General features: G+C 47.8%; 1 protein-coding gene across 12 annotated transcripts in view; it reads left to right on the top strand.

The window, feature by feature from the left end:
• Nucleotides 1-25645, top strand: part of ATXN2L (ataxin 2 like) — a 1584242-nt gene that overhangs the window by 562258 nt on the left and 996339 nt on the right. For all 12 annotated transcript variants that reach the window (XM_069652163.1, XM_069652162.1, XM_069652157.1 and 9 more), the window contains exons 7-8: nt 5384-5475; nt 5710-5910. In XM_069652163.1, coding sequence (XP_069508264.1) covers nt 5384-5475; nt 5710-5910 — 293 coding nt within the window. The remainder of the gene's footprint in view (nt 1-5383; nt 5476-5709; nt 5911-25645) is intronic.

Consider the following 25645-nt stretch of genomic DNA (forward strand, 5'->3'; position numbering starts at 1 on the left):
GACCAATTCCCTTCCCACCTAGTAAAACTATGTGCCCCCACCCTAACACCCATCATCACCAAATTTGTGAATGCTTCCTTTCATACCAATACAATCCCTACCAGCATTAAAAAAGCTTGGTTAAGCCCCTCCTAAAAAAAAAAAACAATCCTAGATCCATCAATACCCACCAATTACAGACCTATCACAACAGTACCGTTCCTTCTGAAAATAGACAACATAGTGTACTCCCATATACAAAACCACTTGGAACACCACCAACTACTGGGGGTACCTACAGTCAGGATTCCGCCCTAATCACAGTAACGAGACAGCCCTTCTCGACCTGAAAATCCAAATGGATGCCACCAGAGAAGCAGGCAAACTCTGCCTACTAATGCTACTGGACCTCTCGGCAGCTTTCGACTTGGTTGACCATGATAAACTCTGCATTACACTAGCCAATAACTTCAATCTAAGGACGCCACTGACTGGATCAAATCCTTCCTAGCAGACAGGACATCAAGAGTATCCATCGGCAAAGAATCAGCCGACCACCATACCAGTTCCCGTAGGCGTCCCGCAAGGCTCATGCCTATCCCCAACACTGTACAAAGCCTATACTCGGTTGCTCTTTGCAGCCCTGGATTCTATGGGTGTCCTCTATACCAACTTTGCAGATGACACCCAGATCCTTATCCCACTGCTCATCAACCAAATATACTCACTTATCCAAAATTGGATGGCAAACAATAGCCTTTTTCCTCAGTGATGAAAACAGAGCTACTCATATTAGGCTCATCCTCTAAAATGGACTCCCTTCAGCCTATTTTTAAATCATTCATCATTGATGGCACCGCAATCTCAGTACTTAAACAAGTCAAGACACTAGGTGTCTACTTAGACACCACCTTAACCATGTCAAAGCAAGTAAACACACTAGCCTCTTCCACCGCCTATGCATCTAAACTCATCTCCCTAAGCTGCAAATTGTTCTCACCCAAAAACTGTGTTACATTAGCAAGAGCCCTCCAAACTCGACTATCATAACATCCTCTTCCTTGGAACCTCCAAAACGAACATAGCCATACCTTAGCTTATGCAGAACAAAGCTCTCCGTGCCGCCCTAGGCATAAAAAAATCTGAACACATCTCCAACATCAGGAGAGACAAGCACTGGCTCCCTATCCAAGCTAGGATACTATTAAGTATCATGCATAAATGCATTGCCAACAAAGTCCCAAATACCTCAACCCAGTCACGAAGAAATCTCAGACCCGACTCTTTAGATCCAATAACAACCTTCACCTCGAAATCCCACGATATGAAAGAGAAAGCAGGGGCAGCGGATTTAAAGTCCTTGTGCCTAGACACTGGAAATCATTACCCACCAATATCAAGACTGAAACGTCCTTTCCACAATTCAAAAAATCACTGAAAACCTGGTTATTCAACCAATTCTAACCTTAGCTAGACTTCTCACCCATCTTGACTAGAGCTCTACCATCCATCTGTATATACACTGTAACAATACCACTGTTTTATTGCATTCGTATGATATATCATACAAATTTACTTACCCACTGTCTAACTACGCCGGGTCTGGCCGTTTAACAAATGCAATAAAATAAATATATAAAAATGAATTAGACAAATTTTTTTGAGCTGGCAGGGAACTATGACTCTGATTAATCTGTCATAAATCAAACTTATTTGTTGGTTCAGACGTGGATGGCCACAAACTCCCTTGCACTCAACGACAGACTGAGTTGCTTAATGTGGTGTCTGCTCAGTGTCTGAATAAACTAGACAAGAGGTATGGTCATTTCAAGATCGACTATCATCCCTGGTGTATCATCTGTCAAGACCTTGGGAATCTTATCTTGACTCCACACTAACCATGATATGGTAGGCTATTTATAATGTGCATAATACCCAGAGGTTTCTAAGTGCGGACCCGGGGATCGAACCTGTGTTGCTCCTTGTTGACTTGCTTCCAAGTGAGCACGTTGCCCCTGAGCTAACATCCCGAGACTGAACAAGCACATAGCACATCTTAAATCATTTGCGTATACTATCAAGTTGCTTAAGCAGATTAGACCATATTTATCTGCTAATAACCTTACTCTTTTGGCTTGTGGCATTGTCAACCCGAAAATGTTTGTAATAGCTTACTGGCAGGATCATCGAAAACTAACTTAAAGTCCTTGTAAGTTATTCAAAATGGTGCAGTAAGAGGGGTTTGGGGATTGAGCTGGACAGACCTTGTCGCAGAAGCCAGAAAGTCACTTCAGTGGCTGTGTCTAAAACATAGAATTTAACAGAAAATTCTTACTCATACGTACATTTTGCGCAGGAAATGCTCCTAATTAATTTGCTGATCGACTCTCTAATGCTTGTATGTCAAGGTTGCTAAGATCTAATGGTGGGAAATGAGCTTTACTGCCCTCGTTTTAAACTAACTTTGGTGGAACAAGCTTTGATGTGTGTCTGTGTGCACCTGATCTCTGGAACAACCTACCAGCAATCCTTCGTGCAATACCGAATGTTCTTAGTTTGAAGAAGGCAATAAAAAAGTTATTTATTTTATCAAACTTTGTTTTATTGCTGCATCTTCTTTGACCTGCTGTATTTATGACTCTTTTTCTCTTACCGGTCTAGTCTCTTGATCGTTGTTGTCTTTTATGTGCGCACTGAGGGCTATGGGTGAGCTTTATGTAATAAATAAATAAAATAGTGTTTTGAAAGTCTGAAAAACCTATGCAGACTTAACCTACTATATATATGAAATATCCTTGTCTTGGGAGTGGGGCGCTATAGGAATTGAACAACCCTGGTTACCTACTCTCTCCTCCTGTACCTTGTACTGTATTTATATTGTCCATCACTCGATAGGGGGTTTATGTTGGTGTAAATTATCTTTTAGGCAACCTTCCCTCTATATTTTATGAACCCCCAAACGTTTTGCTTGTTTTAAACTGTCCTGACTTTTTACAGTGAAGTGAAGCCTTCAGCTTCACTCCACTGGCCTTTTGAAAATTTGTTGTGGGGAAAATGACTGGTCCTACAGACGGTCGGTCGTACTGGGAAACTGTTTCCCTTTTGGCTCTATCTGTTTGGGTAAACTTTTCATGTTCCACAAAGCACCTTAAAGTGCAGTGCAATGGGGTTACTTTTGTATCACCCTAGACTTACATTTAAGGGATTTTTGGTTACTTTAAAATGTGCCTAAAGAAAAGCTGGTGGCAGCAGTTACATTTCTACCATTTTTGCTATATTTTTAGCTAGCTTTCAAGTTTACTGTGTTTGGCTATGAACTGTGGTTAGTGTCCTAAGATGTCCATGCCACAAGATAGTTTGCTTGTTCTTTCGCCATTTTGTTCTTTATCCTTCTTCCTGCCTAGAATTGCCCCAGAAGTTCGGAAAATAATTTACTCGCCTGTAAATCCCTTTGAAAGACTTCTGGATCAATCTTTACAACCACAAGAACACTTCCTAACCTGTTACCCACTTAATTGGTACTTTGTGAACGTTTGGGTACAAGGCGCTATTCAACTTGGGGTTGGACTTCACAGGTTAGGACTCCATTCCTGTGGACTTTTGATAATATTGCCTAGTTACTTACCTTTCCTAACCTTTCCTATCAAGTATTGGGGGGTGTATTGTGGTAATTGTTGTGCATTTCACTGTGTAGACTCATTGTGGACCCCTGACCCCACTTAACTTTCCTGAGACCTAGCCTTGACCACTTTCCATGCTACCTTGATAGGTTTGTCCAAACCTCCATAGTTCCCCCTGTTCACTAGAACTAGGATAGCCTCATAAACTCTGTCCAACAGGCCAGAGTTATGAAATCCATCTTAGATTAGTGGTAGGTGTTGGTGGGTTCTTCATTGACTAATACTGTTTTTAGACATATCCTGGTTCCAGCTCTGAAGTGTGCCAAAAGAGCTTGTTTTAATTTAATAGATAATGTTTATTACTTTAATAAAGTGTATATTTTTTTTTCGGTACACCACTGTGTCCAACTATGTGGAGTTACTGGTCTTTCCTCACAGCATGTCTTTTGTAAAATAATGCAGAGTGATCTGCAATGCCTACCACTTACAGGGGTTTGGCTTCCTTTTTGGTTAGGATTTGTTGTGCCATTGTTAGATGGTGCACAGGACACACTAGCGGGTAGTCCGTCCAAACATCTCTCATATATCAAATGTATGGAAAGAACAAAAGGAATCCAAAGTATAGATGACTGCGTCCCCTGCACACTTTCTAAAAGGCCAAATCAGCCTAACGGGGGTAAAGGTAAGTAAGCAAAAATATGCAAAATCTATTAACACTTTGAAACCTACATAAAGGTAATTTCTATAATTGCCATAAATTCAATGATTCATTTGTGTTAAAAGAAACAATCTTTTCTTTTTATTTGTTTCTTAGTTGGCCCAACGCGTTTCGAGTTAGATGCACTCTTCATCAGGGGCAGCATATTAAACAAATTTTAATCTACAAAAAAGAAAACTCAATTTTGGTCGAGATAGTGAAATAATACACTGTTGAAGGCTAAAGTGAGAGAAGGGATGTCTAATTATACCACCAACCTTAAAAAATAAGGTACACTAACATATTTGAAATAAACCGAAGCCATTCAAACCTTTCCTAAGTACAATATTAAAAAAATTATCAATGTAAGTAACCAAATTTGTCTACTTAGTGGGGAAGGAGGAGGAGTTTCTCACATAGGAATCAATGGGGCTAGATTCAGTAGTCCACTGGGGCTGTTTGACAGTAAAATGGTGCTTACAGGTATATCCTGTGTAGGAAAAGGGCAGCTAACAATTCTAGGTGTAAGAGGGGAACTCGGAGTGAATTCCTATAATCTGCTTCCACCACCAATTTAAGATGAGTAGCTGCAGGGAAAGACATTGGGTACAGTGGCGGAAAGGAGGAGTGACAAAAAGGTCAAGCAGCTTTTTTGAACCCTGACCAAGGAGACAGTGCAGGTAAGTCAGGTACATTGGTATGACTGCTTTTTATTGCACTATTTACCACTGTCCAGAAATCCGCTGGGTGCCAGATTTAGGTAACTGTTGTGGCTTTTGGTTTCTCAGTTACAAAACACATTTGCCTTCCTTTGATAGCTTGGAGTAGGGCTCAGAAGAAAAGGAAAGTAACAAGCCTGGGAGAAAACACCATGACAAGGGCTTCTTTCCAGAGTCTGCGATCAGGACTTTTGACCTCACATTACAGCATTTGAAAATGTTTGAAAATTACATTTGATACCCTCTGATTCCAATACATAAAGTATGTCGAGGATAATCTGACCTCAATCATGAGTTTCATGTATTTTGTGCTTGCATAGGATTTTGTTTTAGTGTTTTTTAAAACATTTTTTTTTTTACAATTGCAGTCCAATGGATGGGACCCAAATGAAATGTTCAAGTATAATGAGGAAAATTACGGCGTCAAGACTACATATGATAGCAGTCTCTCCTCTTACACGTAAGTGTTAATGTGCAAGGCTATTTAGGATTCATGGGTCTTATAAAATAAATACTTCAATTTGCTTTGTATGTTGGCATCACTGATGGGTTTGATGTTTGCAAGAACTTCTACAGGGTGGGTGGTGGATGCTTGGAAGCACCAATTTAGCAGTCATGCTGTTATGTATTTAGTACTGTTATATGCAGCCACTGCACTTCTGAATATATTCAGTGACTGGAGTTTTGTATGCAGCATTCCTTTAGAAAAGGATAATACTGACGAATTTCGTCAACGTGAGGCCAGAGCAGCTCAACTTGCCCGAGAGATTGAGTCCAGCCCCCAGTACCGCCAGCGCATCGCCATAGAGAATGATGATGGACGAACAGAGGAGGAAAAACACAGCTCGGTCCAGAGGCAGAACTCTGAGATAGATGGCCCCAGTTTAGTGGGCAGGTAAGGACACACAGAATAAAGGTTTGTGGGAGGGCGTGTGTGTTTGTGAAGGGGATGACCACTTATTAAGCATGATTGAGAGTAGGACGTTCTGCACTATGATCCTCCCCAGATTTATAACTATTGAGTAATTTACAGACAACAGCTGTACCCTTGACTTTTAAAATTGAACATAGAAGCTAATTTTCTTTTGAGAAAAAAATCTATTTCGTGGGTGGAAAAGCCTGAAATCTTTCTGCTATACGTGTCGCAGAGAAGAATGCAGTGTTTTTTGCATATTCTACAGCAGGATTCGAAATTGAGATTTGATGAACAGAAGCTATAACCAGCTCCACCATATCTGGTATCACCCAATAAGGAGCTACCTATGAGGGACCATGAGCTACTACATGGGATACTGCAAATCTCATGAAATGCAAATGAAAACATTTTGTCCTTTACGTATGACCTATTATGCTTTACCTGTGCTCCAGATATGTTCTTAAGCTTCTTTATAACCATTCCAAAGTACACAAGGCTAAAACACTACTATATTTGTATGGCTCCATTCGGCCTGGGAAAGTTCCTGGTAGCTATTGGTGTCCGGGCAAAAAGAAGGTAGTAGAAGCAGCAACTAAATGGCTCCCTGCAATTTCGAACCCTGCTGAAGCCATTGGCAGTCGCAATGTTCCAGAATGTTCAGTTCCTAAAACAGCACTCTTGCTTGAAGGACTTGGAACACCAGCTTATTTTTTCCAGTTTTCTATTAAGGTGGAAATTATTTCCCTCAGGCAGCATAGCTAGCGGTTTCAGACATATAAAATCATGTTGGTTCAGCACTCATTGTGACTGCGAGATGTCTGCAGTTGGGTGCTTATCTTGCAATACTGCCTGTAAAGAATGTCCCACCCTGGTGTTCAATGTGTGGTGTTCTCTTCCTAAACCTAGGTACAAAATAATTGAGCTTTACTTGGCTCATCTTTTAAGTCATTCATTTTTTTTTTAATTTTTTTTTTTAGTAATCTATGCTAACTCTTAGCAAGCAGACCACAATACAATGTGGTGTTTTATTCCTTTGCCTAAAGAAATATTCCCAAAGTGTTAAAAATATACTTTCTCCCAAAAGGTAAGAAAGGGTATTAATCGGGTAATAAGTAAATGATTCAGAAAAACGAACGGCATTCTTGACTCTTTGTTAGGCCTTCCTCCAAAGTCAAGTCAACTGTGACATGTTGTGCTCTGGGGCTATCTTGGTCTCTGTATCTGCCCAACCTTGTTCAGACTCCTAGGTACTAATGGACTTTGTAGACCACTGTCTATGCATTATACTAGTCCTGATTCTGACTGCAACCCAGGGGACTAGTGACCCTATCCAATTCCACACTGGGTGTGTGGACCCAACGGGGTTCCATGTGGTTTCGCTGAATTAATTTACTTTCGAAGTAATTTACTTTGAAGTGATTGCTTTGAAGTACAACTCCAGATGTATTTTATTTGGGGCGAGGGGCCCCCATACCGTGTTTCCCCTACTACCTCTACCTACCCCCTTTTTATCCCTTAACCTACAACTACATGTATATTTCAAAGTAATCTCTTTGAAGTAAAATGCATCAAAGTAAATTCACATATTGAAACCGCAGGTATAGATTAAGCGGTACCTTTTGTCATGGATGCTACAGATGTTAAGGTGATATGTAGAACAGGAGATGTCACGCTTCAGGTTTGACCATCCAGAAGACTCACGTACAACAAACTGAGAAACAGCAGTGCACGGGAAGTTGTTCTCACTATAAACCAGCCTATCAAGTTCAAATGGTACTTTGGGTCTGAGGCTCTCATCCAGGTTCCTTCACTGATCTATCTTGGTGCTAGAATAAATTGCAGCCTGGATGATAACCCTAGTCAGTTAGACCTGAAACTTAAAATCAATAATCATATAGCTCAAGGAAGGCTTATCCCCAAAAATATGGAACTGTTTCCATACTTCAGTTTTTGACTATTTATAAAACAAAAGTAGTGGCCGTTTTAACTTAAGGAGTGGAAGCCTTTCTTTTTACTCCAGGAAATCTATTGGTGTTTTTGTGAAGGCTTTTTCTGGATAAAAATATTGAAGCTTCTCCAGTCGGTCTGGATGTCTTTTAGATTTGAATTGGGACCGAGTTCTTTTTTTGCAGGATCTATGTGGAATACACTTGCCTTATATAGAAAATGTAACATGGAGCCCTCTGCTATCCAATGTATAATATTAAATCCTAATAACCTGAAAAAGGAAAAGGGAGAATTCTCATTTCTGTGCTAATTCCTTTCAACCTTAGAGACCCCTAGCTCTTTTCCTGGATTTTCGGGCTTTTTTATTTTAACCCTGGACTGAGTGAGCCCTTTTTCTCACTCTCATGTGTTTTGATTTGAATTAGGTTTCCTTTGTTTTTGGAGTCTGACAAACTCCATAGGCATCTACTTTTGTATGGTGACACACAGTACCCTCAGTGCAGTGTCACAGAGAAATCCTTTAGATTTCTCATGAGGTTTAAATACCCTTTTCTTGTGCGAACTACTGTTCCCAAGAATAGTAAAGGGAAATTTACTTAACTTTTCTCTTTGTAGGTGCAGCATGCCCCATCTTATGTGGAGTGCTGGGGGGTTACTTAGTAGCCCCTTTTCTCCAGCATGGGGTCTGGCATGGATTCACATGCTCATGAATATTCCCCGTCGTCAGGCTGGGAATCCTCGGTAAAGAAAAAACCAGTATCAGTTTCGTTTCTGATCTGTCTTTCGTAGTAATAACCAATCACTGGTCTCTGCGTCATACTGACCACAGCCAGTGACTGCCCTCTACCTAAGCACCGCCTCTGGCAGCCATCTTCAGATTTTTACCGCATGTTCATGTGTTGGGATCCTCGTGCTATTGCTCTCGAGCGTTAGTGCTAATTTTTCACGTTTTTTTCTCAAAACTTCGTTTTTTCCAGTCAAAAGAGCCTCAAGCTCCACCGACTCTCCATCCGATCAACGGGGACCCGTTTCGGATTCGTCTGCGCCCCTCAAGGGTGAAGATTTCGTCGAGCTACGTTTTGGAGGACTCCAGAAGCTTCTCAGGCCCGGACATGGCCCAGGAGAAGGGAAGCTCGACGCCCGGAAAGCTGCTCAGGGTCTGCCCTGGATGCCAGCTGCAGAACGTCTTTAAGGAGGACGAACACTCCTTTTGTCTCTACTGCTTACATGAAGACAAGACGCATGTGGAGAAGGACTGTGCGTTTTGCGGCAATATGTCGGAGCGGACCATGAAGGACCGCCACCAACGCCTCGCCAACTGGCTGGAAGGGAAGAGCCCGTCAGGCGAGAAGAAGAGGAAGAAATCCGAGCGGTCTTCTAAGACCTTTGAGGACACCCCGGCGACGGGGGTCCAACACAAGGCCAAGCACCGCGAGTCCGCTGGCACCGGGAGCGCCGAACGGTCGGGCTCTACGGGCGCCAGGCAGGGCGCACCCTCCCCGGCACCTTCAGCCACGAGCCAACGCTCTGGGTCGGGTAAGAGGAAGGGCGAGCACCCGGCGAAGCTCCTGGAGAGGCCCCGGTCGAGCTCGAAGGCCCCATCGGAGGGGGAGCAAGGCAGTTTCCCCCCCCTCAATGATAAGGCGGTGAGCGCACCTAAGGTGGTGAAGGCCTTAATCCATCCGGCCAAGCCCTCTATCGATACTGTCGCGGCGGCACTGGCTCAGCCTGTGGAGGCTACACCAGTGGTGGCGACCTCGGGGCTTAGAGTCTCCCTGCCACCTCGGAGGGAGTCCTCTTTTGTGCCCATCGATAGGACCCCCGTGAAATCCCCGGCGGGGAAGAAAAAGGGGGGGCAGGGGGGCGTCGTAGATTCGGCTTCAGAGGAAGAGCTGATCGAGGTCTTAAGCCACGGCCTTGGCGTGGATGAAGACCGGCCCGTCGGGATGGAGCCCGACGCAGGTGACGACGACAGCGTCGAGGGTGCCGACGGGGCCCCTGATCGCACGTCGGAATCCCCTCTGCCAGCGCCGCAAGACAACTCGGCGGCCATTTTGTTGGCTATACAGTGCTTAAGCTCAGAGATATGGACGAGACTACGTTGCCGACGGAGGAGCCTCTCCCGTCGGGGGATCCTGAACCGGGACCTTCGGGTGTTCCCCCTCCCAAGAAAAGAAGGATTCACCCTCCACCTCCTTTTCAGCCGTCGCGACCCGTCCAGCCCTCCTCCCCGTCCACCCGAGGGGATGATACGGGGACTGACACGGCAGCGACGGGTACGGACGACGAGGTATACGACGCGGATCTCCCGTCGTCAGCTCCCACCAGGGCCTCTCCGCCCGACGAGATTGGATCGTTCCACTCCATGATCGCCAGGGCATCCGAGCTTTTCCAACTCTGCCCTGAGGAGAAGAAAAAGGAAGGATTCCTTTATCAACGGCGCGAGGCCAAGAGGAAGACTGTCCTCGCGGTGCCTCTACTGGATGACATTTGGGATGAGGGCCTCGCCCTCCTCAAGAACCCTTCCACGACGCCAGCTAGAAGAGACCGGTACGAAAAGAAGAACCGGGTCCCGGACGCGGCCCCCCTGTGCCTCCGGGCGCAGCCTACCCCGGACTCCGTCGTCTCCGCGGCGGCCAGGAAGAAAGCGGGGGGGTGCGGCCTCCACTTCGACTTCCCCACCGGACGGCGAGGGAAAGAAATTGGACGCTATGGGACGCAGGGTCATCTCGTCTGCAGTGACGACGATTAAAGCGGCCAACGCCTTGGCTATCGTGGCCCGCTACGACAGGGAGCTATGGTACAAACTGGCTCCCCTGCTGGACTTCCTACCGGACGACAAGAGGGCGGATGCCCTGGAGATCCTACAGGAAGGTGAGGTGGCGTCGGACCACGCCATCACTATTGCGACGGACATCGCCGACACTGGGTTTCGCCAGTTGGGCAACGGCGTGTGCCTTAGGCGGCGTGGATGGCTCAAGGCTACGGACTTCAGTCAAGACGTACAGACCAGAGTCCTGGACATGCCGTTCGATGGGAACAACCTGTTTGGGAAAACAGTGGACGATTCCCTTCAGGCCATTAAAGCGGACACTGAGACGGCCCGGGCCCTTGGGGTTCTACAGCAACGACGGACGCCCTTTCGGAGCAGCGGAGGCAAGGGCGCCTCCAAAGGTTCCGGCGGCGGTTTCTCTACCTACCGTCAAGCGGCCCGCTCGTCGTCTCAAGAGGCCTACAGAGGACGAGGCAAGTCTGGAGGACCCCGCCGTCGTCGCCAAGGAGGTCAAGGCGGCAAAGCCTCGTCGAAACAGGATTGAACCGGCCGTGGGGTCGGGCCCTCACCGAAGCACCCCGGTGGGAGGCCGGCTGGCGAGCTTCGTCAGCGTGTGGGAGTCCATCTCCACCGACCGTTGGGTGCTGGACGCCTTGGCCCGGGGCCATGCGCTCGAGTTTCAAAGAAGGTGCCCGCGCGTCCCCCCCCCGTGGCCAGGAGAGAGCTTCACGTCCCTCAGCTTCTCCTGGAGGTAAAGGCGTTGCTCAGGAAGGGCGCCATCGAACTCGTCCCAAAGAGGCTTCGGGGCTCCGGAGTTTACTCGAGATACTTCCTCGTGAAGAAGACGGGAGGATGGCGCCCCATCCTAGACCTGCGACGTCTGAACAAGTTCATCAAGGCACAGAAGTTCCGGATGGTCACCATCCAGCACGTCCTGGGTCAGCTGGAGGAAGGAGACTTCCTGTCGTCGTTGGATTTGGAGGATGCCTACTTCCATATTCCCATCCTAAAGGGGCACCGAAAATTCCTCAGATTTGTGGTCCAAGGGCGTCACTACCAGTTCAAAGCCCTCCCCTTCGGACTACGGTCGGCACCCAGGGTATTTACCAAGTGCCTTGCACCGGTGGCGGCGCAGCTGCGCCGCGAGGGGATCCACGTCTACCCCTACCTGGACAGGCTCATCCGAGCCAAGACGAGGGAGCTCGCCGTGGAGCACACGGCAAGGACCGTCCAACTTCTCACGGACCTGGGATTCTCCGTGAACTAAGCCAAGTCCCACCTGGTACCCGCGCAAAACGCACTGTTTCTGGGAGCGAAGCTCGACACAGTGTCCCTTCTGGCCTCCCCGTCGGAGGAAAGGACCAGGTCCATCCTGGGCAAGGTACAGCGGATGTTGGTTTCTGACGCGGCCAAGGTGAGGTCCATCAAGTCCCTCCTCGGAATGATGTCCTCTTGCATCTACCTCATTCCCATGTGCAGGCTCCGGATGCGCCCGTTGCAGGAGTTCCTGGACGCGCGCTGGATCCAAACGACGGGCGGCTTCGAGGAGAGGATCACACTCGACGAGAGTTTCCGCCGAGCGGTCCGGTGGTGGGGCACCCACGAGCATCTGACGGCGGGCATGGACTTCCAGACCCCAGACCACCAGGAGACAGTGACCACGGATGCCTCCCTGGAAGGGTGGGGAGCGCACACCGAGAATCTGCACGCGAGAGGCCTCTGGCTCCCGACGGAGAAGTCCCTCCATATCAACGTCCTGGAGCTCTGTGCAGTGTTCTGGTCTCTCAAGGGCAAGGTGGTGAGGATCTTCACCGACAACACCACCACCATGTTTTACATCAGGAAACAGGGCGGAACCAGGTCCCCGGCACTGTCCAAGGAGGCGCAGGACCTGTGGCATTGGGCAGTCGCCCAAAGGATGTTTCTGGTGCCGTTTCATCTGGAAGGGATAAACACCATCGCCGACTCACTCAGCAGGGAGCTGCGCTCGTGCCACGAGTGGGAACTACGGCAGGATCTAGTGGATCGCCTCTTCCGACGGTGGGGCACACCCCAGATCGACCTGTTCGCGACGGCGACGAACTCCAAGTGCCGGAGGTTCGCCAGCAGGTTTCCCCAGGCGAGGAGCATGGGCGATGCTTTCTCGTTCCCCTGGGAGGGCCTGTTCCTCTACGCGTTCCCTCCTTTGCCACTGCTAATCCGGCTCGTCAACCAGCTCAAGAGGTCACGGTGCAGGATGATCCTCGTCGCACCTGCGTGGCCGAGGCAGATATGGTTCCTGGACCTTCTGGGCTTGTCAGCATCCCCGCCAATCAAGCTGCCGGTGGACGCGGATCTACTCTCCAGGGAAGGAGGCGCCATCCTCCACCACGACCCGAAATCGCTGAACTTGCAGGCCTGGCTCCTGCAGCGCTAGAGTTTGGAGGATACGACATACCGGCCGACTGCAGAGAGGTTCTTGCAAAGGCCAGGGCGTCCTCGACTCTTAAATGCTACGGACACAAATGGAAGAGGTTCCCTGCCTGGTGCCACGCACAGAAGATTAACCCTCTACGGATTACGGCTCCCCAGGTACTGCCGTACCTGCTGACGCTGGCCAAAGCTGGACTGGCACACTCGTCCATCAAGATTCATCTTGCTGCGATCTCCCGATACACCAGAACCACGGGCCCGACGTCCCTGTGGTCTCATCGTCTGGTGAAAGAGTTCATGAAGGGACTGTTCAGATCGTTCCCGCCGGTGAAGGCGCCGGCCCCGGCGTGGGAGCTCAACGTGGTGCTGACCAAGCTCATGGGACCTCCGTTCGAGCCTCTGCACTCGGCCCCGTTGAACTTTCTGTCGTGGAAAACAGCGTTTCCTGTGGCCATCACCTCCGCACGACGGGTGGGAGAGATCCAGGCCCTTTCCTGCAAGGCCCCGTACTTGACTTTTCACGACACGAGGGTAGTGCTCAGGACGCACCCCTCCTTCATGCCCAAGGTACCGTCGGACTTCCATCTCAACGAACCCTTGGTGTTGCCTGTGTTCTTCCCGTCGCCTTCGTCGCCGGCTGAGAGGACTTTGCACTCGCTTGATGTGGCTAGAGCGCTGAAGTTCTACGTGGACCGCACAAAGTGTTTTCGGAAGACGTCACAACTCTTTGTGATCTTTGGACCTGTCAATCAGGGGAAGGCTCTCTCGAAGGCTTCCATTTCCAGATGGCTCTCCGGCTGTATCATGTACTGTCATCGGTTGGCAAACCGACCGCTGCCTGGCCGTCCGAGAGCTCATTCCACCAGAGCCATCGCAGCTACCACGGCGTTCCTTTCTGGTGTGCCCCTGCTGGACATATGCATGGCTGCTACGTGGAGGTCGACGCACACCTTCACGAAATTCTACTGCGTCGATCGGGATTCCAGGGAGGAGTCCAGGGTCGGCCAAGCAGTGCTGCGCAACCTGTTCGCCTGAGGTGAGCCTGGTGAGGAGGTAAGATGCTTAATGTTGAGTTTGATATAATGCTTAATGTTGAGCCTTTGCCACCTCCCGTGGGTGTGCATGTGTGTACTGCTATGTATTCTTTATTCATGAGCATGTGAATCCATGCCAGACCCCATGCTGGAGAAGGAACAAGTTACTTACCTGTAACTGTTGTTCTCCAGCATGGGTCTGGCATGGATTCACATGCGAACCCTCCCGCCTACCCCTCTGCGGCTCTTCACTTGGTCATACTGCCACTTCACGTGCTTCCAAATCTGAAGATGGCTGCCAGAGGCGGTGCTTAGGTAGAGGGCAGTCATTGGCTGTGGTCAGTATGACGCAGAGACCAGTGATTGGTTATTACTACGAAAGACAGATCAGAAACGAAACTGATACTGTTTTTTTTTCTTTACCGAGGATTCCCAGCCTGACGACGGGGAATATTCATGAGCATGTGAATCCATGCCAGACCCATGCTGGAGAACAACAGTTACAGGTAAGTAACTTGTTCCTTCCTACTTACTCATGTAACATTTTTTCGGCGGCTTGTGGAATCTGCTTGGATCACATGCTTTGCATTGGCCAACATCTAGTGGAAGCTGATGAGTATTAGTTGTTTTCGAAACTCGAAAAGGGACGTCAACTGGGTGTGCCAGTAATACTATCCCTAGTGTGACGTTCACTGTACCCATGGTCCCTCACATGTCGAGGTCCCTCAGATTGTTTTTTTCCGCCATGCTTCCTGGTGGAAAAGTTCCTTTTGGCGATAAACCATTAACTTTTAATATTTACAATAGTATTTCTTTATATCCTTTCATCAACCGCCCAAACACCACGCTGGCGGAGACCATCGCAACGGACCATTCGGCCTTGGAAGGCCGCCTGGGCCTCGGCCCAGACAGTAGGGAGAGAGGGGAGGACATTTTAGAATGCATTTTCTCTCCTTATTACACTTTGTTCGCCCAGCTGCCATTTCCATAACCCATAATTATGGAAGATACACCATTTAAATTCTGCCGTAAGTGCAACTGAAAATTCCGCTGGGTGGACTAACGCTTAGTTTGTATTTTGTCTCCCGAGAGACCACGTTAAAACGTCTTGTCGAGCGTGCAGGCTCTTTAAGCCTAAGACATTAAAGGACCGCTCCACAAAACGCTGGGCCCTCTACACTAGGCAACTCGAGGCCATGGAGGTAGAGGGAAACTTTAGTGATGGCAGCAACGCCGTACTTTCGGACGGCGAGGGCAACAGCTTCAGCTACTCAAGCGCAGACCCTCAACCCCGTAGGACAGGCCGGTGGCCATGATGTGGGGGACTACACCCGGCGGCAGCACCGCTACAAAAGCACACACCACCAAGCACATAAGCCCCAGTCGAGATTCGACAAAGGAGTCGAATACTTGACGTTTGACACCCCGAGAAAGGTCCACAAGTCCCGGTCCTCTGGGCAATCTCGATCAAGATTGCCACAGAACAGGGTTCAACCATCTAAAGATGGCAAGGGTGTCGCTCGAAAAACTCCTTCCGAAGGCCGATCGTCCGCGGACGAAGCCTCGGCTCACACACCTGAAATTCGATGCTCGACATCGGATTAGACGGCAGGCCCCAAGAAGTCTGTGAAACACTCCTCTGGGCCCCAGGGTGGGGAAAAATATCATAAAAGGTCCTCTAAAACCCCTCATAGGGACAGGACCCTCCTAGGGAGAAAAAAACCCCAAAAGGGATCATCATCCAAGGCCCTATAGAAACCTAGAGACTCTAGACCAAAAATGATACCTCCCACTGATGAGGACTTGGGTATTTCCCCTCAACCTATTGTGATACGAAGTTCAAAGAAATGGTCTTCTCAAGATATTGATAGGGTAATGCGAAGAATGACCTTCATGGCCTATTCTTATGAGAAAGACCCAGATAACTTTCAGAGTTTCCACTCCACTCCTCCCACTTCAGCCCCTTCCGACTCTCAAGCCTCTGCCTTACCCGCTAAGAGATCTAGCTCTAATGCCCCTTTACAAAGTACGGTTATAGATCTATATGACCCCGAAGTAGAACAAAGATCTCTCCTTTGTGGAAACATCTGACTCTGTACTTAATGAAGAAGATGCCGATGAACATTATTATGGGGATGACGAGTACCCAGAGGCAGACCAAGAGGCTAACATATATTCCATAGATTCCCCTCTTAATCAGGACACTCCAGTGGTCAATTCCCCTGTAGATATAATCCACCCCATTTTAACAAAGTCTTAGCCAAAGCGGCGGAACACTTCCAGATTGACGCACAGGAGTATCGAGACTTCGCTGAACAAATACTGGGGGATAAAAACTCAAGTAGAGGCATTTTAGGGAATCTTTTAGTAAAAAAGGGCATTTTCTTCCAAGGAAATTGCATTTTAATACATCCTTAATGTAACGCCTAACCTGAAAACCGAAACTGTAACTAAATGTAATATCTTTGTAAATAATATGCTTTCCTCCCTCTGTAACTAGCAACATTATTTGTAACAGTGCCACGATGCCCTCGGGTTGATGTGCGCTTTAAAAATATGAATGAATAAATAAAAAAAAATACAATAGGTCAGAGTATCCCACTTCTAAAATCCGTCCAGTGCAGAATACAGCCTTCCATAGAAACGCCCAATCTCACATGGGCCGTTAATCCGCGTGTGGAAAAACTATTCAGACCTGCACCATCCGACCCTATATATATATATATGTGTATATATATATATATATATATGTATATTTATGAGGCCAATTGAGACCAGATTCACAGGCTGTTACCACAACTTGAAAAAGGGCAGGCACACCCCTTGCTTCCTCCGAGGCCCCACCGGATAAGGAAAGCAAGAAGATATATACCATGGGAAGGAAGGTCGCTTCCTCTGCGGCCTATCAAACTAGAATAGCCAACAACTCAACCCTTTTGGCCAGGTATAATTGCCACAAGTCGGAGGAAATTTCTGCATTCCTTTCGTCCGCCCCAGAGGCACTCAAATCACAACCAGCTCAGGTGGCAGCAAACGGAAGGACCGTATCTACCTGTCTCCTCAAATCAAATTTTGATGCAGCAGACAATGCCGGAAGAGTCATTGCAGAGGGGACTATTATAAAGAGGCATGCATGGCTTCGCCAGTCAGGCTTTAGGCCAGAAACACAAGCCACTCTAATAAACATGGCAGTGGAACCTAACATGCTCTTCGGTAAGGCGGTGGAAGACTCACTTAAGACCGCAAAGGACGAGTATGACACTCTAAAATCTTTAGGTCAGCTCACAAACAAGCCTACTGGTCAAAGGGGTAACAGTAATTTTCACCGTTTGCGGGGCCAAAATTCAGAGGATCCGGCTACAATCAAGGCCAAGGTTCCTATCAGAATAATCAAGGACATGCCTTCCAAGGCTATCCCGAGGACAACGCAGCGGTCATGGTGGTCGGGGCAGAGGCCCAGCTCGAGGTGGTACCCCACCTCAGAGCAAGTGTCATTCCGCTCCAGGTACCCCCCCATGCATCTCCAGTAGGAGGACACATTTCCAACTTCATCCACGCAGGGGAGGGTATCACCTCAGACAGATGGGTGCTGTCCATGGTAGCAGGGGGCTACTGCATAGAAGTACTTCAACGTCCTCACGACCACCCCCCATGACAGAAAATCCACTCAGAACAACATCAGCGGATCCTTATAGAAGAAACTACGCTTCTATTAAAGTACGCCATAGAAGTGGTCCCAGCCAACCAGATAACAAGGGTATCTAGTGAACTTACTTCCTTGTGCCATAGAAAGATCTAACAAAGCACCCTGTATTAGATTTACGTATGTCAAGCCACAACAGTTCTGCATGACTTTGCTACAAGAGGTAATCCTGCTACTAAAAAAGGGGGGGTTACATGGCAATACTGGATATGAAAGATGCATATTTTCATGTTCCCAGCGCACAGAAAATTCTTGTTTGAAGATGGCGAACAAGCACTACCAATTCAAAGTGCTACCCTTTAGAATAACCTCGGCTCCAAGGGTATTCACAAAAGTACTGTCGGTAGTGGCAGCGCACCTGCGATGATTAGCAATCCCAGTGTACCCTTATCTGGATAACTGGCTCGTAACAGGGGAATTACCCCTGATTTGCAGACAAAACATCCAAACAACAATCAACCTCCTCTTTCAATTGGGCTCCTCCACCGAGAAAAAATCAAGCCTAGTGCCAAGCACTTCAAAACAGTTCCTAGGAGCTGTCTTAAACACAGAGGAAGGATTGGTCTTTCCTTCAGAGGAAAGAGTAAAACATTTGTTATGCAAATACCACATTATCAGGCTGGCCGCCATATAAGAGTGCGCAAAGCATTGCGTTCAATAGGCATGATGGCATCTTGCATTTACCTGGTTCCGCACGCGCGCCTGCGCTTCCATCCCATACAGGAGTGGCTGGCGAAACAGTGGTATCAGGCAAGCGGTCAGTGGGACAATTTAGTAGTCGTTTTGCCAACGCTTGTACAAAATCTTTGCTGTTGGATGAGAGAAAACATAACGAGAGGGAAACCCTTCTACGACAACGGATACAGGCAGTGGTCACAACGGACGCCTCACTGGCAGGGTGCGGTGGGGGGCTCACTAACTTCACCACACAGCTCAGGGTCTGTGGTCTCACATTGCAGCTCAGAACCACATCAATGTGCTGGAACTTCTGGCAGTATTCAAAGCCCTTCAGGCATTCGACCCCCACTTAACAAACCTGTCTGTGCAGATCCTAACAGACAGCACTACAGCAATGTATTATATCAACAAACGGGGGTACACGTTCTCCAAATCGATCCAGACTTGGACATAAAATCTGGAAATGGGCACTCAAACGGAAAATGTTCCTGTTATCACAACATGTTCCAGGGGAACTCAACGCTGTAGCAGACTCAATGAGCAGAGATCCCCTACCAGAGGAACACGATCGGTGGCTACACGAAGAAGTTGTAGAACACCTCTTCTCTCAATGGGGATGCTCAACTATAGACTTGTTCACCACAAGCGAAAATCATCAGTGCCCAGACTTCGCGTCCAGGTTCCCCCAGCCAGGCTCCAAGGGGAACGCCTTATGGATGAACTGGTCAGGGAAATTTGCTTACTCTTTTCCCCCAACCCCTCTCATGAGGAAGGTGGTGAACAAGTTACACAAGGAACCGATGACGCTTATCCTGTTGCTCCTATGTGGGCAAGACAACCGCAGTATCCACATCTGCGCAAACTGGCAATGTGCGACCCCATCAAACTCCCGTGCCAGTACAACCTACTCACCCAGCACGAGGGACTAACAGTGCACTCACAACCACACTCAAAGAAATTGGCAGCATGGCTCCTGAAGTCAGAGTTCGGGCATCTCAATCTACCACAAAGATGCATGGATATCTTGAAAAAATCAAGAAAGCCAAACACTAGGCACTGTTACTTTGACAAATGGAGACGATTCCTAATTTGGTGCCAGACTAAGCAGATCAATCCTGTAGATTGTACTCCATCTAACATTCTAACCTATATGCTCCACTTGCTAGATGCAAGGTTAGTTTTCAACTCACTAAAAGTCCACCTGGCGGCCTTGTCAGCCTACACCACTTCCCATAATAAGGTCTCATGGTGGAAGGTACCAGTCATCAAAGGGAGAAGAGACTCCACCCTCCAATTTCTAACCCACCGCCAGGTTGGGACCTCAATGTGGTACTTGCTAAACTCATGGGACCCCCATTCGAGCCTATGCACAAGTTTAGTCTCAAACACCTGACTTATAAAACTGCCTTCTTAGTAGCTATCACTTCCATAAGAAATCTAAGCATAGTCAGTGCAGGATCCTTTCTTTACTATACATAAGGACAAGCTGGTTTTACGTACTTGCCCTAGGTTCTCACCTAAATTCATCTCCAAATTTCATGTAAACCAGTCTGTTGAGCTACCAACTTTCTTCCAGGACTCCAAAAGCTCTGCTGAGGTAAAACTCTACACACTAGATGTGAGGAGAGCGGTCCTCTACTACGTAGACAATACCAGACCGCTAAGAAAAACAGATCAACTGTTTGTCTCCATAGCGCCAGGCAGAGAAGGTGACTGCATCTCTAAGAATGCCATCTCTAGGTGGATAGTCGGATGTATACAACTGTGCTATTTCCTATCAGATAAAACACTGCCTTTTACGCCAAGGGCCCACTCCACAAGAGGTACTGGAGCCACTCTAGCTTTCATTGCAAATGTCCCCTTAGACAGTATTTGCAAAGCAGCTACATGGAGCTCAATACATACTTTCAGTCAGCACTACTGCATTGACACTCATTCCAAGACAGATACACAATTGGGATAAGCGGTTGTAAGACATTTATTCGCTCATAAACCTTCTCGCATCCCACCTCCTTCTTCCACTGCTCACTAATCTATGTACAGCATGTGATCTAAGCAGATTTCACAAGCCTCAGAAGGGATACATTACTCGCCGTAATCGTATTTCTGATGCTTGTATCTGCTTAGATTCACATGCAACCCAGCCTTCCTTCCCCCCCAGAGAGAAGGCACATGGATGCTTATGAGCTTGTCTGATTGGATACAACTGTACTCACGCTACACCTCATGTCAGAAAAATAACAATCTGAGGGACATCGACGCGTGAGGGATCATGGGTACAGTGGAAGTCACATTAGGGATAGTATTACTGGCACGCCCCGTCGACGTCCTTTTTCGAGTTTTGAAAACAACTGTTATACTCTGCAGCTTCCACTAGATGTCGGCCTATGCACCGCATGTGAATCTAAGCAGACACAGGCATCAGAAATACAATTACGTTGAGTTCTATATCCCCTATGTTACCCTCACATCTTTAAATGGCTGGTGGCAGTGGTTTAATGTTCCTACCTTTGTGCTTTTCTACCGCAGGCTGAATCCTCAGCTGCAGTACAGCACGCATGGGTGACCATTTTGTCAAAATGGCACTGGTCTTCTTTTTTCGCCATTGTCTGTTAGTGAGGTATTTCTTGGGTTTTCCTCTGTGCGCCAAACCAGGTTTGTGCCCTTTGTTCGTTTTGCCTTTGGCGGGCTACAATACTGAATCCCGCCTCTGACTCCAGTGTGTCTGCAAGGGCAGGAAGTGAGAGGTGTGACTGAAACCCCCCTATCCTTTGTCTCCATGGAAACCTGAATGAATCCAGTCCTGATTGGGAGGCTGCCTGTCCTTCCAGGACAGCCACCCTGCTGTGTGAGTGACAGCTAGGCTATGCATGAATGGGAGAAACCTGCCTAAATGGCGAGGCTTTTTGGACTGAAGACAGTCGACCACTGGAATGAACAACCCGACGAAGGAACCGTGAACTAAGCTTTCTGCATCCTCCTGGACCGATCAACTGCTCGATGAAGCCCTGCTGCTGTGCTCAAACTCCTTTTTCTGATCGACAAGAGAAGCTCCAGAAGGAACGACTTTTCCCTTGGGTTACTGGGACCAACTAACCCCAAGACTCATTTGGCTGGAGGACCTTCCCCCAACTGGCTGTGCTTCATTGTTGCTGCAGGAACAGAGTGCCAGGGGTCGAGAAATCTGTAGTCGAGTGAAGAGTCTGTAAGCCAGCCAAAACCTCCAGGAGTCTCCCCAGGACTCTCCAGACGCAGGACGACCGAGCTCGAGTCACCTCACCCGAGTGCATGACACAAGGAGTGAAGGAAGCCCAACTTGTGTAAAAGATCCACGGTGGTGCTATTTATCGAGCGCTGAAACCGCAAAGTGCCGCTGATCCGAAAAGAGCCCATTCTTCCGCTGACCATCGAATTGCTGCCGCAGGTGTCACCAGATGTCCTCCCTCTTGTCTCCACGACTGAGGCCCAGGAACACAGAATCTGCTTTGCTGCAACCAGACAGGAGCCAGCTGGGCCCTCTTATTCTATCAAAAGGTACTGTTCGGTCTTTGGGGTACTTGCCTCATTGTCTGTAGCTTGCTCTTCTCAGTTGAGGCTTGCAGTAGCTGTGTTTTCTAGAGTTGATCTGAGCTCTAACTTTCACTAGTGTAACAGCTTCTGACCGTACAGTAAGTTTTCATTCAAAAACCTCTCTAACTTTGTGCAAGACTTTTACGATCTAAGAAGTGCCTCAGCTCCATAGACTTTGCTTCAATTGACTGGCTGTCCTGGCCCCTTGCAGACTCTTCTATTCCATTGACTTTGATTCTTACTGTCCCTCATAGGTGATGCATTGGGTTTAAACTAATAAATCTGGGAAAGGTTTTTATCTAAACTTCATTGGAAGATTTAAAGTGCTCACATGCTTTGAGACCCTGTTTAACCTTATTCCTTCCTCTAAGCGTTCCTTTCTACCAACCTCAGAATTGACAAAGTGTATAAGTGATATATAAATGCCATTACTGTCCTAGTAGGTCGTCACTTCAGGGTGTAGGAAGTGTGTATGAAGCATCTCTAAAGAGTATCTACTTGCTTTGTGTGGATTCTGAGAAAGTATTTTAAAGTGTATTTGATTGCTACATATATTGCCCTTTTTAAAGAATTTTTATTTAAAAACTACCATTAAATAATGAATTATAACAAAAACCTTGATTAATTGTTTTTTGGATACTTGTATTGGTGGATTTCATTGCTACAGCTCACATTTACCCCTCTTGAGATAAATCTGGCTGCTCAGTCACACTTCCAACTTGTGTAGTACAGACCTATACCAAGAGGACACCGGTTGTGTAGTCTCCCACAGCGTTACTACATCAATTCTTGCATAACATTGTCACTGGTTTTCCGATTGCAACGGCATACTAAAGCAACTGGGATCAAAGAAGGAAACCTTGATGTCAACCACTGTCTCCCTACTTACCACCCAGAAAGCTTTGCAAGTCCTGCAAAGTTTTCAGTCCGAAAACTCTTTCAGACCGCCAGACCCAACGCTGGGCTGTCCACGCCATGCAGGCCGAAACCTCCATTGACGTGACGGGGGAGGGGATGGGGGGGGGGAATCCAGCGAAGGCAGTATCCGTGTCCCTAGTGACGCTGAAGGCGACTGAGGTACGTCGGAATCCCATGTGCGGTCCCCCAACTCCACTAAGCAGGCCTGCGGCTCTGTGACGGAGACAACACCCGGTGGCCATAGTGTACACACTTCCAAACACACTAAGTGCACCACCCATGGCCGACCTTCGACGATATCGTCGACCGTGGAAGCCCATGCGGTGTCTGCGTAAAAAACCTCTAGATCTTCCCTGTCCTCTGGGCCTTTCGCTTACACCTGCACCGCATGGCAGGCCTCCAAAACGGGACTCCAGTCAGTTCGGACACCGCATCAAAAAGCCCTCCTTTCACGCACCGACAAACTGGCGGTAAAAGGCGCATCAGCATCTCCCAAACATACACCGGAAATGCAGGAAATTATTAAACATGTCCCTGCTACCCTTTTAAAGACAAGGTCACCGAAAAGAGCAAAATCCTTGACGCCTTTACCTCCCCAGACCTCAGGCTCCAGGGTATGGGTTCTTTCTCCCCTGCAGATACTCAAAAGGGGCTATGCAACACAAGCAGCATGCATCCTCCCATACTACCTCTACCCCGTCAGGTTTTTCACCCTCCTATGAGTGGACCCCAGAACAATTCAACAGGGTTTAAAAAAGACGTGATGTTTCGTTGACTTCAAGGACAGGCACCCTGAAGAACTTTCGTCCCTTAGAGACGCCTCCTAGTCAGGGGCTACAAAATATCAACCCGCTGCCAAAAAAACACATCTCGATACCCCACAGCCCAGCACATCTGCCCAGGGCCCTCCAGCCTCCCTCAACACCCCTCTCGAGACATGTATGCAATCTATCCCTCAGGGTGACTAGGAAGATCCATACAGTCATGACCAGTACTACGTTGACATCTGTCATCCAGTCACCTGACCACCAAGATCAGCCTGTAACAGATTCATCTGTAGATAATCTGCTTCAATACAACTAACTGCTGCTGAAGGCTGCCCAACATTTCAATATAGACACCCAAGGAGACAAAGACTTTGTGGGGGACCTTCTTGGTGACAAAAAATCTGCCACTGTTTATTCCACTGTTACAATCCATACAAAGACGTATACAGCGCTCCTTACTTATGCCTAACCTTACAAGGGCGGTTAACCCTAGATTGGAGAAATTATTCAAGCCAGCGCCCACAGACACCCCTGTACATTAAGGTTCAGCTCAAACCTGACTCGCTTGTCGTCACCACTACTAGTAAGAGGACTGGCATTCCTCGAGCATCTGCTGAAGCCCTGCCAGATAAAGTAAAATCTACACTTTCGCAAGGAAGGTCGCATCCTCAGCGGCATATCATGCTAGAATTGCGAATAATAACACCCTCCCAGTTAGTTATGCTGGTCATAAGTGGGATGAGTTGGAACACCAGATTGAGGCGGTTCCAGAAGCCCGTAATTCACAACTACTAAGCACCATCTCGGAAGGCAAGCAGTAATCTAATTGTGTCCTTAAGAACAAACTCGGCACAGCAGACAATGCGGGTGGCATTATTGCAGAGGGCACACTTATCAAGCGCTATGCCTGGCTTACACACTCTAGATTTAAATTGGAGACACAGGCCACCCTGCTTAACATGCCAGTGGAACCTAAAACCCTCTTCAGCAAAAAGTTCACTGGGTGGGGAGCCCACGCCAACGATCTGACAATCAGCGGTTGTTGGTCTCCATCGCAGTCCGAACTACACATCAACCTGTTGGAGCTGAGGGCAATCAGACTAGCGCTTATGGCCTTTCTGACATCTGTACAGTGATGGAATGTCCTGATAATGACAGACAACACAGTGGCCATGTACTACCTCAACAAAAGAGGTGTAGGGTCACTACCACTGTGCAGAGAAGCAATGCAGCTCTGGTACTGGGCCATCCGAGAAGGGATCTCACTATCGGCAGTTCACCTAGCTGGAGTGTAGATTATGGCAGCGGATGCTGTGAGCAGGCAGAGCACTCTCCCACGAGTGGGAACTAGCTCGGGAAGTCCTTCAAGAGATCTTGACCCTTTAGTGAGCCCCTCAAGTGGATCTGTTCACTTCCAGTTGACACTGGTTGCAAGCTGTTCTGCTCCCGGGAAATTCCCCCAAGAGGAGCTCTAGGAGACACATTCCTGGTGGACTGGGACGTTTCCTCCAGTCCCTGTCTTTCCTCACATGATCAGGAGGTTGATTTTGTTAGGGAAATCCATGATCCTAATTGCTCTGGATTTGGCCAGGAGGACGTGGTACCCGGACCTTCTGGACATGTCCATCTGCCCTCCAATTCGTCTTCCACAATGAGATGACTTTCTCTCGCGAGAGGAGGGTCGGGTTCTCCATCCAGAGATCAAGACGTTCAAACTTCACGCATGGTTCCTGAGAGGTTGAGATGCAAGGAGTGGGACCTCCCAGATGACATAATGGAGATTTTGTTTCGGCCAGAAGGCCAGCAACTAAGTCTCTGTAACGCTGCCTTTGGAACAAATTCTGCAGCTGGTGTAGAGATGAGAATGTTGATCCATTTACATGGAAAATACGCCTATGGTGTTTTCCTTTTT

Source organism: Ambystoma mexicanum, chromosome 3p (assembly GCF_040938575.1).
Source record: "Ambystoma mexicanum isolate Mex_15411 chromosome 3p, UKY_AmexF1_1, whole genome shotgun sequence".
Lineage (NCBI taxonomy): Eukaryota > Metazoa > Chordata > Amphibia > Caudata > Ambystomatidae > Ambystoma > Ambystoma mexicanum.